The 17,151-nt window shown below is 43.3% G+C and overlaps 1 protein-coding gene across 2 annotated transcripts in view; it reads left to right on the top strand.

Moving 5' to 3' along the window:
* Positions 1 to 1,047: 1,047 nt before the first annotated feature.
* The window catches only part of LPCAT2 (lysophosphatidylcholine acyltransferase 2), a 46,425-nt gene continuing 30,321 nt past the window's right edge, over positions 1,048 to 17,151 (top strand). The window contains exons 1-6 of one of the 2 annotated variants that reach the window (XM_069968459.1): positions 1,048 to 1,134; positions 2,642 to 2,728; positions 5,345 to 5,464; positions 7,725 to 7,864; positions 8,837 to 9,054; positions 10,397 to 10,509. In XM_069968459.1, coding sequence (XP_069824560.1) covers positions 5,351 to 5,464; positions 7,725 to 7,864; positions 8,837 to 9,054; positions 10,397 to 10,509 — 585 coding nt within the window. In that variant the 5' untranslated portion in view covers positions 1,048 to 1,134; positions 2,642 to 2,728; positions 5,345 to 5,350. The remainder of the gene's footprint in view (positions 1,135 to 2,641; positions 2,729 to 5,344; positions 5,465 to 7,724; positions 7,865 to 8,836; positions 9,055 to 10,396; positions 10,510 to 17,151) is intronic. The other variant, XM_069968458.1, reaches the window with a different exon arrangement.

Genomic DNA, 17,151 nt, shown 5'->3' with positions numbered 1-17,151 from the left:
TGCCCGCTAATACCTACGGTCCCGGGCTACAAGCGGCACCCAGGACCGCCGCGGTTCAGAGCGGGGTCGCCGCGCGGCCCCGCTCTGAACGTCCTTACCGGCATCAGGGCGTAAATTTACGCCCAATGTCGTTAAGGGGTTAACAGAATTTAGTGACATGCTTTACAGAAAGACTCATGGACATAGATGGCAATAGACAGATTATGTCCCCTTTAGATTAATGTAAAACATTACTAAGTTTGCTCCATGATCTTTGAAGAGGTCATTCCACAGGGAGCTACTATTGTCTCCTCTATCTACTTGTGTTACATGTTGCTGCAATGCTGTACAGATCACTTTTAAGCATCCTCCTCTTATCACTGCAGACACAACAGGAAGTCTTAGCTTAGTTTGTAGCCCCAGTGGTGAGAACAAAAACTGCAAGATTTTAGGATTATTTTATAATTTAGATAGAAAAATGGAAAATAGAAAAAACTTTACCAAAAATATATTTAAGAAAATCTTTTTTTTAAACAGTAGGTCTCTTTCTGACGACAAATTCCCTTTAAGCCAAATTTAAAAATGTCCCTGTAGTACAGAGGTTTGTCAGATTTATGTAGAGGTGCATAAATCCTGCGTGCACACTGGAGCGTTTATGAATAAATTATTTGCATCATGGACATTTATGCCGAAAAAGTTGCCCAGTTGGAAAAAACGGATTAAGGAACGGATTTGTGTACTTTTGTGCACTTTTTTATATAAATAAATATATTGAAGAATTCTTTTAAAAAATTCACCAAAAATTCTTAATAAATCCTATGTGTTTAACATAACTTGAGTTCATGATTTTAAAATTAAAAACAGCCCAGTGAATAATACACAGACAACAGCTAGATGTGGATATAAAGGTGGATCTATAAATCACGGTCCCACATATGGATTTAAAACAAATGGAGATTTATGTCTAAAAATACCATCAGGAATGAGAAGTGAGGATTTATGCTGTGGCTTAGAAGAGCATGCTAAGGGGAGGAGAAGTGTTTAGAGGAAGTAGAAGGAGGGGGAGGAGGAAAGTGATACCAGGAGAACGCTTGCACTGTTATCAACAAATCCTCAGTTCTGTTACTCTCTTCCTTGCAAGAGATTTCTCTAACTGTAAGTGCTGTACGACATGGACTGTATTATATGATACGTTCAATTAGTTGTTTGTTTCTGCTGTGATTGTAATATTAGCTTGTCTGCATCTACTTTGGGTGTGTCTATGATTTTAGCAGTTTTAGAGGCATTGTGTAACTCAGTACATGTCTCTGTGCATTGTTATCCTATGCTATCCTATCAGACCAGTTCAACTATATTAACGTCGTACTAGATACTAAATAAATATCCTGGGCAGTCATAGCAAAACAATAATAAAAATTGTTAGACCTTATCTATAAGAGGACATTAGTAGAGTCCAGTATCTACTGGCTGTCTGTAAATATGCATTTCTTCCTCAAAATTCTTCTCTTTGACCTGAACATAGTTCAGTTCTGTATGTTACATGTTGTACATCCTGATTATTGTTATTGATTTATGTTGTTCATAATGACAGATTTTGACCCATTTAAAAAAAAGAAAAACTCATCATGAAAATGAAATCATAACAATAGGGCATAATAAAAAAAAAAAAAAAGTTCTAGTGTAAATTCAAATGCAGCGCGCCTCTAAATAAATGTACAAATCATCAGCGCTGCTGGGACTTTTTTAAGCCAGCACAAAAAAATCCATACTAAATAAATGTCCCCCTTAGTGTTTAACCTGCGCTTATGTGTGCTTTGTATTAAAGGTGTCCGAAAATTTTACAGAATTGTAAATTACTTCTACTTAAAAATCTCAAGTCTTCCAGTACTTATCAGCTGCTGTATGTCCAGCAGGAAATGGTGTCTTCTTTCCAGTCTAACATGGTGCCCTCCATTGCCACCTCTGTCTGTGACTGGAACTGAGCAGAGCAGGAGAGGTTTTCTATGCTACTGCTCTGGACAGTTCCTGTCATGGACCGAGGTGGCAGCAGAGAGCACTGTGTCTGACTGGAAAGAATACACCACTTCCTTCAGGACATACAGCCGCTGATAAGTACTGGAAAAATAAAAGTAATTTTGATTGGTATAACTTTCGGACACCAGTTGATTTAAATTTTCAAATAAAGTATTTTTGATTTTTGATGACCCATTAATGTTCTGGTGAATTATGTTTTCTCTGATGCAGCCACAGACATATTGCCACATGGACATGTAGCCATTATAGTCTCAGACTATATGAGGGTGGGTAGGGGGTTTCAAAGCATGTGGGAGTGGTGGTTATATCATCATTTGAATGCACAAGTATGTAGACTACAGGAAAGAACAATATTGTAGGCAATTCGGATTTTTATTGGCATATTATAATCTGGTCGTGCTGGGGCACTGGTCTACCAATACAAATGTACAGCGAGAGTGTAACGTAACAAAGTGTGACAGAGTGTAAGATAACGTACATTTGTACAGCTATTTTGCAATGCAACACATGTTAACACATGTGATTTGGGGAAGTTCCAAACTATTGTATTTCAAGTATGCATGCAATCCGACTGTATGTACTCAATATTGGTTTACAGAAGATTAGATGAAGATTTTACTGTACTTAGGTGAACCACCACCCCTCCAGGAAGGTGTTTGCCGAAACGCTTGTAGGGGCGCACATCACTTGGTCTCCCAGGAGCAGAATATTAGTGGTAATGTGGTAGATTTATGATTATGTATGCACGTTCCTTGGTATGTTCACATTACCTATATGATATGGTGTCTTGTACTGCTACACTTTATTGTATATATGTAATCAGCAATCTCATGATAGTGTCTGCATAATAGTGTTTATAAGGCGCCTGCAATATACATATAGCAGTATACATGTAGCCCTCGTTTTCCCAGTGTGTGCCAATTTTCAACTATTTTAGTACATTGGTGGAGATTTATGAATGCTATGTCCATGACGTACGCCCAGAAGATGGCGCAGATTACCCTCTCTCCCTGGCATACACCCGCCGTATCCCCCACTCGTCCTATCTGTTTTGTGACTGGTTTTTCTGTGTATGTCACTTGCAATATCCACAGAAAATTCTGCAGCACAGAAAAACAGGCTAATTCTGTTGATTTTAGACTTCTTCTCAGAAGATAACATCTTATCTTCATCTTTGGTTTACTTGGTTATTATAGCAAATCTTACATTTATAACATTTTATCAAGTGCTACTTCCTTAGAAGAGCAGAAGATTTACACTGTAGTTGTCCTTTATTTGCGAACATGCAGCAAAATGGCTCAGGGGGTTAGCATTGTTGTCATACAGCATTGGGGTCCTGGGTATGAATCCAACCAAGGGCAACCTGTATCAAATGTTTTTCTGTTTTTTTTTCTCCATTGATAGTGTGGGGTTAGCAAGGTACTCTGGTTCCCCCCAACACTCAAAAGCATACTTACATTTGGAATTTTGATTGAGAGCCCCTATGGGGCAGTGAGGGACAACAGCCCCCATTGTATGTCAGCACATTGGAATATGTTTGCGCTATATGGCTATGTTCACACTACATAAAAGTATGGCCGTTGTTGCCATCGGCAACAGCGGCCGTACTTTGAACGGTGCGGAACACTGCCTTATCTGCTATGGGATCCCGTCCGGAGCGTATACACATAGTATATGCTCCGGCCAGGATCCCATATGCCGCCGAAAAGAACTGACATGTCAGTTTTCTGCGGCCACAATTCAGTGAATTGCGGCCACAGAAAGACCTGTCAGTTCACACAATGAAGCGAGTGGCTTTGGCCGCTTGCTTCATTGTGTGCTATGGGGAGTTCTGATGCGGGCGCACGCTGAACACTGCAGCCGGAAAGATCATCCGGGATGATCTTTGCAGAGACCGGCCGGGTCACGGAACGGCTTGTCTCTTACGTAGTGTGAACATAGCCTATAAGTGAATAAGATAAATAATAATTTTGAACTGTGTGAAAACTATAATATATATTAGAGGTACCTGGTTTCATGACAAGGGGACTGGAGGACACGAGTCAGGTGATACCCTAGCACTGGCACCCGCCCCGCTAATCCTGCCTTCTTACCGCAACGGCCCTAAACGGCAGCAGATAACTAGGTGACAGTCCCTCGCCTTCACAGGTGTTACACAAAATGCAGACAAGACAGACAAACACAATAATCTGTGGTCAGGAAGCAAGGTCGGCAACTGTTGGTCAGCGGACTACAAAAACCTAAGTCAAAAGAGTAGTTAAAAGCCAGAATCAAGAATAAACCGCAGCCGCAATCAGAATAAACCGCTAGGTTAAGGGACACTCGGGAACTGAGGCTCTATCACCGGTAAGGAAGAGCAGACAAGGAAGTGTATATACGGAGACTGGAGTCCCAGCCCCAGGTCGTGATTGGGGCTGAGACTCCAGCTCCAAAACCTCACAGTTCAGCTGACTGGTGGTATTGGTTGCCAGTCAGTATAATATTATAGCTCACACCTAAGCTACTCGGCCTGGGGCACTGAAGCCCCGGCGGCTCTTCTCTTTCATGTTGCAACGTGGCCGGTAGCTAGGAACACCGACGGCGCGCTCTCTGCACCTGGCCGGGTCGGTTGCCAGGGACGCCATCAACATTCACAGCTGGGCCTGACGGCTGGCTCCTAATACTTGGTGTGTTGGTGGTTTGTGTCTTCAGTAGAGATGAGCGATCCGGGTTCGTGTTCAAGTCGATCCGAACCCAAACGTTCGGTATTTGATTAGCGGGGGCTGCTGAACTTGAATAAAGCTCTAAGGTTGTCTGGAAAACATGGATACGGCCAATGACTATATCCATGTTTTCCACATAGCCTTAGGGCTTTATTCAAGTTCAGCAGCCACCGCTAATCAAATGCCGAAAGTTCGGGTTCGGATCGACTTGAGCATGCTCGAGGTTCGCTCATCTCTAGTCTTCAGTAAAAGTTTTTATTACGGTTCTGCTTGTGAGTACAGATCTTTAACTTAAGGAGTAAGGGCCCGATTATACCAACAGATATCTGACATTATCTGACAGATTTTTTTACAGCCAAAGCCAGAAATGCATTTGAAAAAAGGACAAATCTCAGTCGTTCCTTTATGACCTGCTCTCTGTTCATAGTCTGTTCCTGGCTTTGGCTGATAAAATCTGTCCATATGTAAACAGTATGAAATATTTTTTCTGTATGCTTCTAGACCCCATAGAAGTCTGTAGGAACTGTCTTGCAGCCCTAGATAACTGCAGAACTGTAATACACTCATGTGCTTTAGTTGTTTGTATTAAAATATTGTATTAATAATTTACCGGATGCATTTTTTAACAGGTTGGCATGGTACTGCAACACCGGACACCATTACTGCCGCGGCAAAAATCATTTATTCCACCACAGATTCCAAATCCTTTTATCCATGAAGTCAACTTAACTCTTACTGACAAGATACGAGTAAGAATATATTGTCTAAATCATCCTTATTTTGGAATATTCTATTATTGATCAGTTTATCATTGATTCTGCTTTTCAATCCATATCTCTATGAATATTACATATGGTACGATAGAGACATGTGATCATAACACTTTTAACAGTTATAATTTTAATTTTGCCATCAACTGTGACCTCGAGTTTGGATGTTAGTTGTATGCAAGTAATTATGGATCTCTCTAGTATAACATATATGGTGTTTTTTTTTTTTAAATATATACACAAAAAGCATTGAAAAAAATATATCAAAGGATGACCCTGTAGCACTTATGGTCCAAAAAAATGGGTTTATTCCATTCAGCAGAAAAAAAAGGAAAAAAAGCAGCACAGCAAATAAAATGCAACATTTCCGCAAAATCACGATGCCATTTTCAAGCAGCGTGATGCTGCCGAAACGATGCATCTAATTTGCTGTGCTGCTCCTTGTGTTTTGCTGAATGGGATAAACAACACAGTTTTTTTCACCAGAAATTGCTATGCAGAGAGTGCTTTGGGTTATTCTTAGGCCAGTTTTACACCGATAGTGCCGCCGCATCGCCGGACACGTTGTGCGGCCAGACTTATCTTGCAGCGTCCTGACGGATCGCTGGTCTGCCGATGCAGTGCCACATCCATTCAAAGCTATGGAGCGCCAGAGGCTTTTGCCTTTGGCACTCCAAGAAAAAGAGATGTGCCCAACAATATATATGAGCTGTGCTGCTGCCCCCTATAATAGATGGCCCCCTGTAATGCTGACAACTGATGGAATAAACGTATGGCAACTGATGATATTGATATCAATTGATATCATATTGATACTACTTTTACATACAGAAACCTCAGATTGGGTATGGGTTTTATTGTATAATTTCTTTTCTTAAAATAATTTCTCTTTCACAGTTCTGTGAAGGTGGACATTGCTATAGGAAGCCCAGCTAAATAACTGCAATTGGCAGGATGTCTGCTTTTAGGAAAAACTGTATACAAAATAGTTGTTCGGGGTGCATTTACTTAGCAAGACAAGTATTTTATAGACAGTAATTTTTTTAAAATTAATTTCCAGCTTAAGGCCGCCTTCACATGTCCCATATATGGTTGGTAAGTTGACTGTATATCATGGACTAAACTTTTACGGAACTCCCTGCATCATAATTCATTATGATGTAGTGAGTTCTGAAACAGTTAGGCACTATGATACTGTACTGACCCAGCTATGTTAGTTTAGTAGCATAGAGCGTCAGCTGTTCCAGAGCTCACTGCATCATAATGAATTATGATACAGGAAGTTCTGTAAGAGTTTACAAATGCAGTCCATGATCTACAGTCAGTGTAACTCCCTTACTCCAGCACTGGTGTCCGCTTCCTGGTTTAAGAGGGAACCTTAGATGTGACGTTCCAGGCCCACTCAGCCAGTCATCGGCTGTAGTGCCACTTACTGGCTGAGAAGGCCTTGAATGTCACATCCCTCGCTAGAACCAGTATTTTTTTTAAAAAAAATCTCCCTGTCTGAAAATTTTCCTTTAAAGGGGTTATCCAGCATTAGAAAAACATGGCCACTTTCTTCCAGAGACAATGCAAAACAAAACCACAAACAACTGGTAAAGAACTTCACATAAACCTAAAAGCTACAAAATTACCAGACGAAAGAGTAAAAAAGTAATAATGTTCTAATTAATACATGACCAAACTTCATGGGGGGAATTTCGAAGACCGTCGTACAATCAGCCGGTCTTATATTAGGCCCCACCCCCTTTCCCCCGGCAGGATTCACCATAAGGCGCTGCCGTGAATACGGCCGGCCGCATGCCCAAATCTGTGTCTGGCCTATGAAATCTAGAATCAGATGTAGATTTTGATCATGATTTACGCCTGCGAGTAGGCATAAATCATGATAAATGAGGCGGGGGAGGAGGCCACGCCTCCTCCCTGCCTTCTCACCACCCCAAGCTCCGCCAGCCAGCCCATCGGGCGAGCGGGGTGTACGGGAGGTGGACACCAGGGAGAAGGGGCAAATCTGCGCGTATGTTTCATAAATGTCCCCCTATGAGTGTATTCAGGAAATAGCCACAAACACTAATCGATAGGGGCAAAGGAAAGATGAATAGGTTATACATTTGACTGATAAGGCAGGCATGTTTACCAGTTCCCTAAGACAGATGGGTGTCCTTGCAGGATAATCCACTTGAAGGAGTTTTCCCATTCTGCACATCTGTAATCACTTTTTATTTTCTTTATTTTCCAGATGGTGATATGTGGCCTATTCATTCTACCTTTCCGAATTGTTCTTTTTTTGACTGTACTAATAATAGCCTGGTTAGTTGCTCTTATTACCACTAGTTGCATTCCAAAGGACAGCGTGGAACCAATGAAAGGATGGAGGAGGTAATTTTGAAGAAAAGTACACATTAAATATTGTACAGTGGTCTAATGGGGTAAACATCATAAAATAAATAAGTACTTGAAGGTTTGAGATTTTTTTTAATAGAAATAATTTACAAATGTGTATTACTTTTTGGCACCAGTTTGTTTAAAAACTATTTTTTTCTCTGGAGTACCCCTTTAACTGAACTGTTAGACTATGGGTGGAATTACACGGGCGGATGGGGGCCCGATAATACCTGTAAACGAGCAGCGATCTGCTAGATCGGCGCTCGTTTACTGGGCCTATTACACGGCCCGATAATTGTTAAACAAGGGCTGCAGGGACATTGTTACCGATGTCCTTGCAGCCTTTGTTTAAACTTTAAACATACCTAATTCATGGTCCAGGTTTCCTCTTCTTCTTAACTTCTCCCCGGGTCCGCGCACTTCAGCTTCACAGCGGCTTGTCTCTGCTGACAGGCCGCTAGGCCAATCACTGGCTGCGGCGGTTCCGGCCTGTGATTGGCCGAGGGGCCTGTCAGCTGACACAGGCCGCTGAGAAGCCGGAGCGCACGGGACCCGGCAAGAAGCTCTGAGGAAGAGGAACCCTGGACCATGGATTAGGTATGTATTCTTCTTTGCTAATCGTCAGCGTCGGCCGGGCACCGCTATTACACGTAGCGGTGCACGGTCGGCGCCCGGCGATTATAGGTCTGAATTTATATCAACGATCAGCTGATGACAGCGATCATCGGCTGATCGTTGTCTTTAGTACACGGAACGATAATCGGCCGAATCGGGCCGATTCGGCCGATTATCGGTCCGTGTAATAGTACCCTATGTGTAAGCTATTAAATGATTAAGCAATCTCATGTTTTTTGGGTTGGCTCTTTAAACAATCATTTTCTGATGATACATTTTTTGATAACACATTTAAGTTACAATTTTTCTTGCCTGTATCAATTGAAAATGTTTTTGTAAAATCTCTTTCAGGAATATTGCAAAACATTTTCTTAGCTGCCTTGGACGCCTGCTTTTCTTTTCTATGGGATTTCATGTTCGGGTCATTGGAAAACCCGCAAGCTCCATGGAAGCACCAATATTTGTTGTTGCTCCACACTCTTCCTTCTTTGATGGTATCACAGTTATCGCGTCAGGGATGCCTTCCACAGTATCCAGAGTAGAAAATGTTTCAGTACCCCTATTTGGCAGTAAGTGACTATTTGACATTTCCTTTTTCATTACTTGTTAGCTATTTAGATTAAAGAAGTTGTGGGGGACTAGAAAAAAGGGTCTACTTTTCTCCAAAAAAGCACCGTTTTTGACCATGAATTGAGCCTGTTGTGCAGGTCAGCCCCAGTCAAGCGATAGACTGGGGCTGTTAAAAAATAAGGAGCTCCTATAGTTATTTAAGTCCTTTAAGCATGTCTGTCACAGTGTGATTTAAAAAATTCCATGTGCAGATACAGTTGTTGGTGGAAGTTTGGGTTGCCATTGAAAGGTTCCAGGCAACGGCAAGCACTGTGCACAACCTGTACCTCAATAGGGCTTGTGCACAGAACTTGCTGATGCCTGGGATGCCTGTAAAATGAATGAGTATAAACGGGTATAGAAAATTAAGATATTGCCATACAGTAGTATATGCTTTGTCTTGCTCTCCATCATAAGCTTATGGCTTTTATTTTTTTGCAATTTCAGTGTTGAGAAAGGAACGTAACACAGGTCCTGCTCCCAGGATTATGGTGTAGGGTGATATAACATACGGTAGCCCGACCCTTCTAGAGGAAGTCTAGTTGAGTATGCTAACAGCATGGTGTACATTTGGTCATGGAACCAGTGATAAAGCCATTACTCCAAAGTGTCCCATAGGCATATTTGAACACTACTATGCAAGGCTGCATGTTGCTCATGTAGTGCTGCATGTAGTCCCGCCCCCATTGCACCAAACTGTCTCATTTACATATTTAATAAACTACAAACTTTACAAAAACAGATCAAGAAAATTGCCTTCATCCTCAGTGCCCCATGCGCTATAGGGGTATATCAGCAGGTTGGATGCTTCTAACCTGCTGAGTTTCCCTCTAATACTTTCATTGATAGCATGCCAAGGTGTGTCTGTTTTTCTGTGAATGGAGCTCATTCATTCATTTTTATAACTTACATACCATTAACAAATCCTTTGATCCTGTGATTTTCATAATTCCACAGCTTTTCTGTTTTGGTGTTGCAAATTCAGTGTTTAGGAGTGTATGCATTTGGTTTGTGTAGCAGTTAGTGCATGTATCCTATTATTTGGGTCTTGAGTAGCAGACTAGAAATGAGTGCAACCCGAGCATGCTTGAGTCTAATTGTTCGGCATTTGAATACCAGTGGCTGAAGAAGTTGAATGCAGGCCTAAGGATTCTGGAATAAGATGGCTGTATCCATGTTTTCCCGGACTCCCTAGGGCTGCATCCAACTTTTTCAGCCACCGGTATTCAAATACCATACGCTTGTACTATAGCATGCTTGAATTGCTCTAATCTCTTAAGCAGACATATTATTTTATTGCAGGTGTTCTTCGTGCCCTTCAGCCTGTACTGGTATCACGAGTTGATCCTGATTCTCGGCGGAATACAATAAATGAGATAACAAAGAGAGCAACATCAGGAGGCGAATGGCCCCAGGTCTGAAATTGTACTCTTGTGACTGAAAGTGACTGTTTTGAAGTTTATTTATTTATTTTTAAAGGGGTTCTCCCTGTTCCCTATTCCCCCCCCCCTCAACCCCCCACCAGGAAGTGAAGTAAACTCATTCTTACCTAATGACTGTTGACCCCAGGCTGCTCTCTGGCAGCCATTTTGTGACAATGACATCATCAAGAGGGAGGCGGGTCTAAGCCCTGTTAAGCCAGCCTACCTTTGTCAGGTGACTCAGGTTGCTCAGCTCTGATTGACTGAGCAAGCTGTAAGCCATATAACAGTTTTGCAGAGTCAGTTAGACATCACAGGAGACAAAGTGCATCATGGGAAAGCCCAAACCAGGAAGTGAAGAAAAAATGAAGACACCAACTGGAGCTTCAGTTAACCCCTTTGTGCTGCAGCTAGTTTTGGCCTTAATGACTAGGCAAATTTTTCAAAATCTGACCTTTCTCACTTTATGCTCTTATAGCTCAGTGATGCTTTAACGTATGCTAGCGATTCTGAGATTGTTTTTTCGTGACATATGGCACTTTATGTTAGTGGCAAAATTTGGTCACTACTTTGTGTGTTTTTTGTGAAAAACATCAAAATATCATGAAAAATTAAAAAAATTTGCATTTTATGAACTTTGAAATTCTCTGCTTCTAAAAAAAGAAAGTCATAGCACATAAATTAGTTACTAAGTCACATTACCAATATGTCTTCTTTATTCTGGCATAATTTGGTAAACATATTTTACTTTTTTAGGGTGTTATGGGGCTTAGAAATTTATCAGCAAATTATCACATTTTCGTGAAACTGATTTTTTTAGGGACCAGTTCTTTTTTTAAATGGATTTAGAAGTCTGGTATCCTGAAAACCCCCATAAGTCACCCCATTTTGGAAACTACACACCTTAAAGAATTAATCTAGGGGTATAATGAGCATTTTAACCCTACAGGGGCTGGAGGAAAGTATTCACAATTAGGCAGTAAAAAAATTGAAAATTTAAATTTTCCAATAATATATACGTTTAGATTAAAGTTTCTCATTTTCAAAAGGAATATGAGACAAAAAGCACCCCAAAATTTGTAATGCAGGTTCTCTTGAGTACAACGGTACCCCATATGTGGGCGTAAACCACTGTATGGGCACACAGCAGGGCTCAGAAGGAAGGGAGCGCCAATTAGCTTTTCCAATGCAAATTTTGCTGAAGAAGTTTCTGAGCGCCAGTCGTTTGCAGAGCCCCTGTAGTGTCAGCAGAGAGAAAACCCCCCATAAGTCACCCCATTTTGGAAAGTACACCCCTCAAAGAATTCATCTTGGTGTGTGGTGACCATTTTGACCCCACAGGTATTACAGGAAAGTATTCAAAAGAAGACAGTAAAAATGAAAAACTCGAATTCTTCCAATAATATGTTCGTTTAGTTTGAAATTTCTCAATTTCACGAGGAACAAGAGGAAAAAAGTACCCCAAAATTTGTAACGCAGGTTCTCCTGAGTACAATGGTACCCCATATGTGGGCATAAACCACTGCATGGGCACACAGGAGGGCTCAGAAGGGAAGGAGCGCCAATTAGCTTTTTCAATGCAGATTTTGCTGCAGAAGTTTCCGAGCGCCAGGTGCGTTTGCAGTGCCCCTGTAGTGCCAGCGGAGTAAAATCTCGCCATAAGTCACTCCATTTTGGAAAGTGCACCCCTCAAAGTATTCATCTTGGTGTGTGGTGACCATTTTGACCCCACAGGTATTAGAGGAAAGTATTCAAAAGAAGACAGTAAAAATGAAAAACTAAAATTTTTCCAATATTATGTTCTTTTAGTTTGAAATTTCTCAATTTCACGAGGAATAAGAGGAAAAAAGTACCACAAAATTTGTAACGCAGGTTCTCCTGAGTACAATGGTACCCCATATGTGGGTGTAAACCACTGTATGGGCACACAGGAGGGCTCAAAAGGGAAGGAGCGCCAATTAGCTTTTTCAATGCAGATTTTGCTGAAGAAGTTTCCGAGTGCCAGGTGCGTTTGCAGAGCCCCTGTAGTGTCCGCAGAGTAAAATCTCCCAATAAGTCACTCCATTTTGGAAAGTGCACCCCTCATAGAATTTATTTTGGGGTGTGGTGAGCATTTTGACCCCACAGGTATTTGAGGAAAGTATTCAAAAGTAGACAGTAAAAATGAAAAACTCGAATTTTTCCAATAATATGTTCCTTTAGTTTGAAATTTCTCAATTTCACGAGGAACAGGAGAGAAATGTCACCCCAATATATGTAAAGCAGGTTCTCCTGAGTAGAACGGTACCCCATATGTGGGCATAAACCACTGCATGGGCACACAGCCGGGCTCAGAAGGGAAGGAGCGCCAATTAGCATTTTCAGTGCAGATTTTTCTGAAGAAGTTTCTGAGCCCCAGGTGCGTTTGCTGAGCCCCTGTAGTGTCAGCAGAATAGATTCCCCCCAAAAGTCACCACATTTTGGAAAGTGCACCCCTCAAAGAATTCATCTTGGGGTGTGGTGACCATTTTTACCCCACAGGTATTAGAGGAAAGTATTCAAAATTGGCCAGTAAAAATGAAAAACTCGAATTTTTCCAATAATATGTTGGTTTAGTTTGAAATTTCTCAATTTGACGAGGAACAGGAGAGAAAACGTACCCCAAAATCTGTAACGCAGGTTCTCCTGAGTAAAACGGTACATCATATGTGGGTATAAACCACTGTATGGGCACACAGCAGGGCTCAGAAGGGAAGGAGCGCCAATTTACAGGAGCAAAACCGCAGCTAGTAATGGTTATTAGAATAGCGCAGTTACTAAAATAAAATAAAAAAAATGAGATTACAGGTAATGTGGGGTGGTTACGGGCAACCAGGGGTGGTTATGGGCAACCTGAGGTGGTTACAGGTAATCTGGGGTGGTTACGGACAACATGGGGTGGTCACGGGCAACCTGCTGTGGTTACAGGCAACGTGGGGTGGTTACAGGCAACGCGGGGTGGTTACGGGCAACGTGTGGTGGTTATGGGCAACGTGTGGTGGTCATGGGCAACCTGCTGTGGTTACGGCAATGTGGGGTGGTTACAGGCAACGTGGGCTGGTTACAGGCAACGTGGGCTGGTTACAGGCAACGTGGGCTGGTTACAGGCAACGTGGGCTGGTTACAGGCAACGTGGGCTGGTAACGGGCAACGTGGGCTGGTTACGGGCAACCTGCTGTGCTTACAGACAATCTGGGATGGTTACGGGAAACGTGGGGTGGTTACGGGCAACCTGCAGTGCTTACAGACAATCTGGGGTGGATACGGGCAACGTGGGCTGGTTACGGGCAACCTGCAGTGCTTACAGACAATCTGGGGTGGATACGGGCAACGTGGGGTGGTTACGGGCAACCTGCAGTGCTTACAGACAATCTGGGGTGGTTACGGGCAACCTGCAGTGCTTACAGACAATCTGGGGTGGTTACGGGCAACGTGGGGTGGTTACGGGCAATGTGGGGTGGTTACGGATAAACTGAAGTTCTTATAGGCAATCTGGGGTGGGTACCTGTAATCTGACATGGGCACCGCAATCTGGAGGGGGTCATTGGCAATTTGGGGTGGTCAGAGGCGACGTGTGGTGGTCAGAGGCGACGTGCGGTGGTCAGAGGCGACGTGTGGAGGTCAGAGGCGACGTGCGGTGGTCAGAGGCATCGTGGCGTGGTCAGAGGCATCGTGGCGTGGTCAGAGGCATCGTGGCGTGGTCAGAGGCATCGTGGCGTGGTCAGAGGCATCGTGGCGTGGTCAGAGGCAACGCGTGGTGGTTACGTGCAATCTGGGGGGGTTACATGTAATCTGGCATGATTACGGGGAACCTGGGGGGGTTATGTGCAACCTGGAAGGGTTACAGACAATCTGGGATTGTCACTGATAAACTGAAGTGCTTATAGGTAATCTGGGGTGGGTACATGTAATTTGGGGTGGTTACGGGCAATCTGGAGGGGGTCACTGTCAATTTGCGGTGGTTACGGGCAACGTGCGGTGGTTACGGGCAACGTGCGGTGGTTACGGGCAACGTGCGGTGGTTACGGGCAACGTGCGGTGGTTACGAGTAATCTGGGGAGGGGTTAGGGGTACTTTGGGAGTAAACTGCAATTATTACTATAATAAAAAGTGTGTGTTTTATTTTTTTGTATGTTTGTCACTTTTTGTACTTTACATATTCATTTTCACTGTATTACTATGATTACTGTGATATTTTCTATCTCAGTAATCATAGTTCAGTGACAGAGACCAAATTGGTCTCTGTCACTTTAAATTTTCAGAGTTGGCTGGTTGTGAAGCGCATGCGCACTTCATAACCAGCCAGGACGTCGAGGAGGAAGGAGCTCCAGGATCAGGTAACGTATATGGGGAAGGGGGGGTGACTGGGGGACGGGGGTGACAGGGGGGGTGGGGGGACATCACTTTTTATCCCCTGTCACCAATCATTTATGGTGACAGGGGATAAAAAGTGCCGGGAGCACATGGCACAAGCGATCAGCGGTATATAGTATATACCGCTGATCGCTTGTACCGGGACCCCACAGGGGGGTCCCCGATGACTGCCCCATGCTCTCCGCTACCTCCGGTGGCGGAGAGCATGGGGCTTTCATTCATTTTAACTCTTTCATCGCTGTGAACCGACGTTAGTCGGTTCACAGCGATGGCGGCGGCCATCTTGGAAATGATGGCCGCCGGGGGAGGGGAATTAGTTATCGGGGCACTAGGGGGGTCTGATCTGAGGTCTGGGGGACACTTATTTCATCTCCCCCCGCCGTAGATTCACGTCGGGGGGAGATGAAAGGCGGCGGCAGCACCGGTAATCCTCTTTACCGACGGCCGCCGCTATAACGTTAATAGCGGCGATCGTCGGTAAGGGGGGGGGGGGCCGGGACGGACCCCACACACTGCCCCAACCCCTCAGCTACCTCCGGTAGCCGGGGGGATGGGGTGGGGGCCGTCCCGGCCCCGCAGCCTTATTCTCTGCCATCGCCGTAAAAAGCTGATGGCAGCAGAATAAGGACCATTAGTGACCGCCGTAGAAAGCCGTATCGGCGGTCACTAAGGGGTTAAGTTTTTTTTTTTTTTATCAGCGCCGGAGTTGTCCTTTAATGCACTGCAGTCTGATTTAAAGGGGTGCCAGTCAGATGGAATTTCATCTTTCTAATATATGAAGATAAATATTATGGCACACCACTAATCATTTTCATTGTGGATATTTATTTTGCAGTTTTGACACATAAAATAAATAAATAAATATTCACTTTGTATAATAAGTAATGGTACATATATCGACCAAGGATCATTTTCATGGTAAATCAAATTATATATAGATACTCACATGCACTCTTGGGATTACACACTGTTTTCCTACTCGTACTCTGACATTTCTTAAGAGACCACACACAGATGCTGTTGAGAAAGGTCAATTTGACCGAAACATCCTGCACAGCAATATTTAAGTCTCCATATTATATTTGATTTACTGAGATCCATTGCTGATATTTGCACCATTAGGGTATGGGCACATGCGACCTTGGCTTGAAGTTCTGCCCGTGCAATAAACTCAATGATATTTGCCAGCGAAACCTGCCATATGCCCAAAGAATTAACATGTCACATGTGCTGTAATTGTATGTAACAGACAAAAATTTGTATGTAGAACTATCCATGCAGCTGTTGTAGTGAGTGTTAAACAACGGCCGTTGAACGACGATTGGCTTCTCCCCAGCACAGCATACTCCCTTCACAACATAGTAAGTCATTGGTTATAGAAAGCTGTATAGTTTAGACAGCAGAAAACCCGACCTCCTCTTGGTTGCTGCAGGTTTGACCTGTGTATGTGGGCTTAATGCATGGGGGGTGGGGGGGTGGGGGGGGGGGGGGTACATCAGGAATACAGGCTGCGCTTAGTGATGGACAGGAATGTTAGGTGCAGTTCCTACTAGTTCCTGCTTGCCAATTACAAGGTTCATCAGTAAACAAGTAAAAACAGGTGAGATTAGCATTGGGTTTGGTGTGTCCTGCTGACTGATATGTGTAGTTAGAGTGATAGATGTATTGTCGATATTATATGTCCATTGTAGTTTAAATATTTCTTGCATACCAGCCCTTTCTTTTTGGTGCCTTGCTTAGTCTGGCCTCTCTTCATTGACCTGTCTGACACAGGTGACCCTGCCAGGAGTACTACTCCCACCAACTTAGCTCATTGGATCACCAAGGCATGCAAGCTCCCTCACCACATGAAGTCACCATGAAGGAGCCCCTCGACCCTAACCCAATTACACATCCCAACCCTTAATTTTACTTTGCTAAATTATCTTCTAAAGAAACCCCTGCCTAAAAAGAGAAAAAAAACACAATTTTCCAACACAAAAAACCTAAGAATAACAAAAACAGAACAATGCGTTTATAGGAAATTTTAAACACTTCATTGATCACATAAAATACAAAAAAAAAAAAATCCAAGTATGGGTCTATACAGCACCCTAAAACCTAAAAACCTACCGTGAGCTCCTTAAAACTGTGTGCCCCAACAAAGGCACGCCCCAGCCCTTTAACTCGGACCCTCCTGGCACCTTTCCCAGCCCAGGCCCGCCCCAGCCCCCTAACGCAGACCCTCCCTGCACCTTTTCCAGC

Source organism: Dendropsophus ebraccatus, chromosome 4 (assembly GCF_027789765.1).
Source record: "Dendropsophus ebraccatus isolate aDenEbr1 chromosome 4, aDenEbr1.pat, whole genome shotgun sequence".
Classification (NCBI taxonomy): domain Eukaryota; kingdom Metazoa; phylum Chordata; class Amphibia; order Anura; family Hylidae; genus Dendropsophus; species Dendropsophus ebraccatus.
This window is presented reverse-complemented; position numbering and strand designations above follow the sequence as displayed.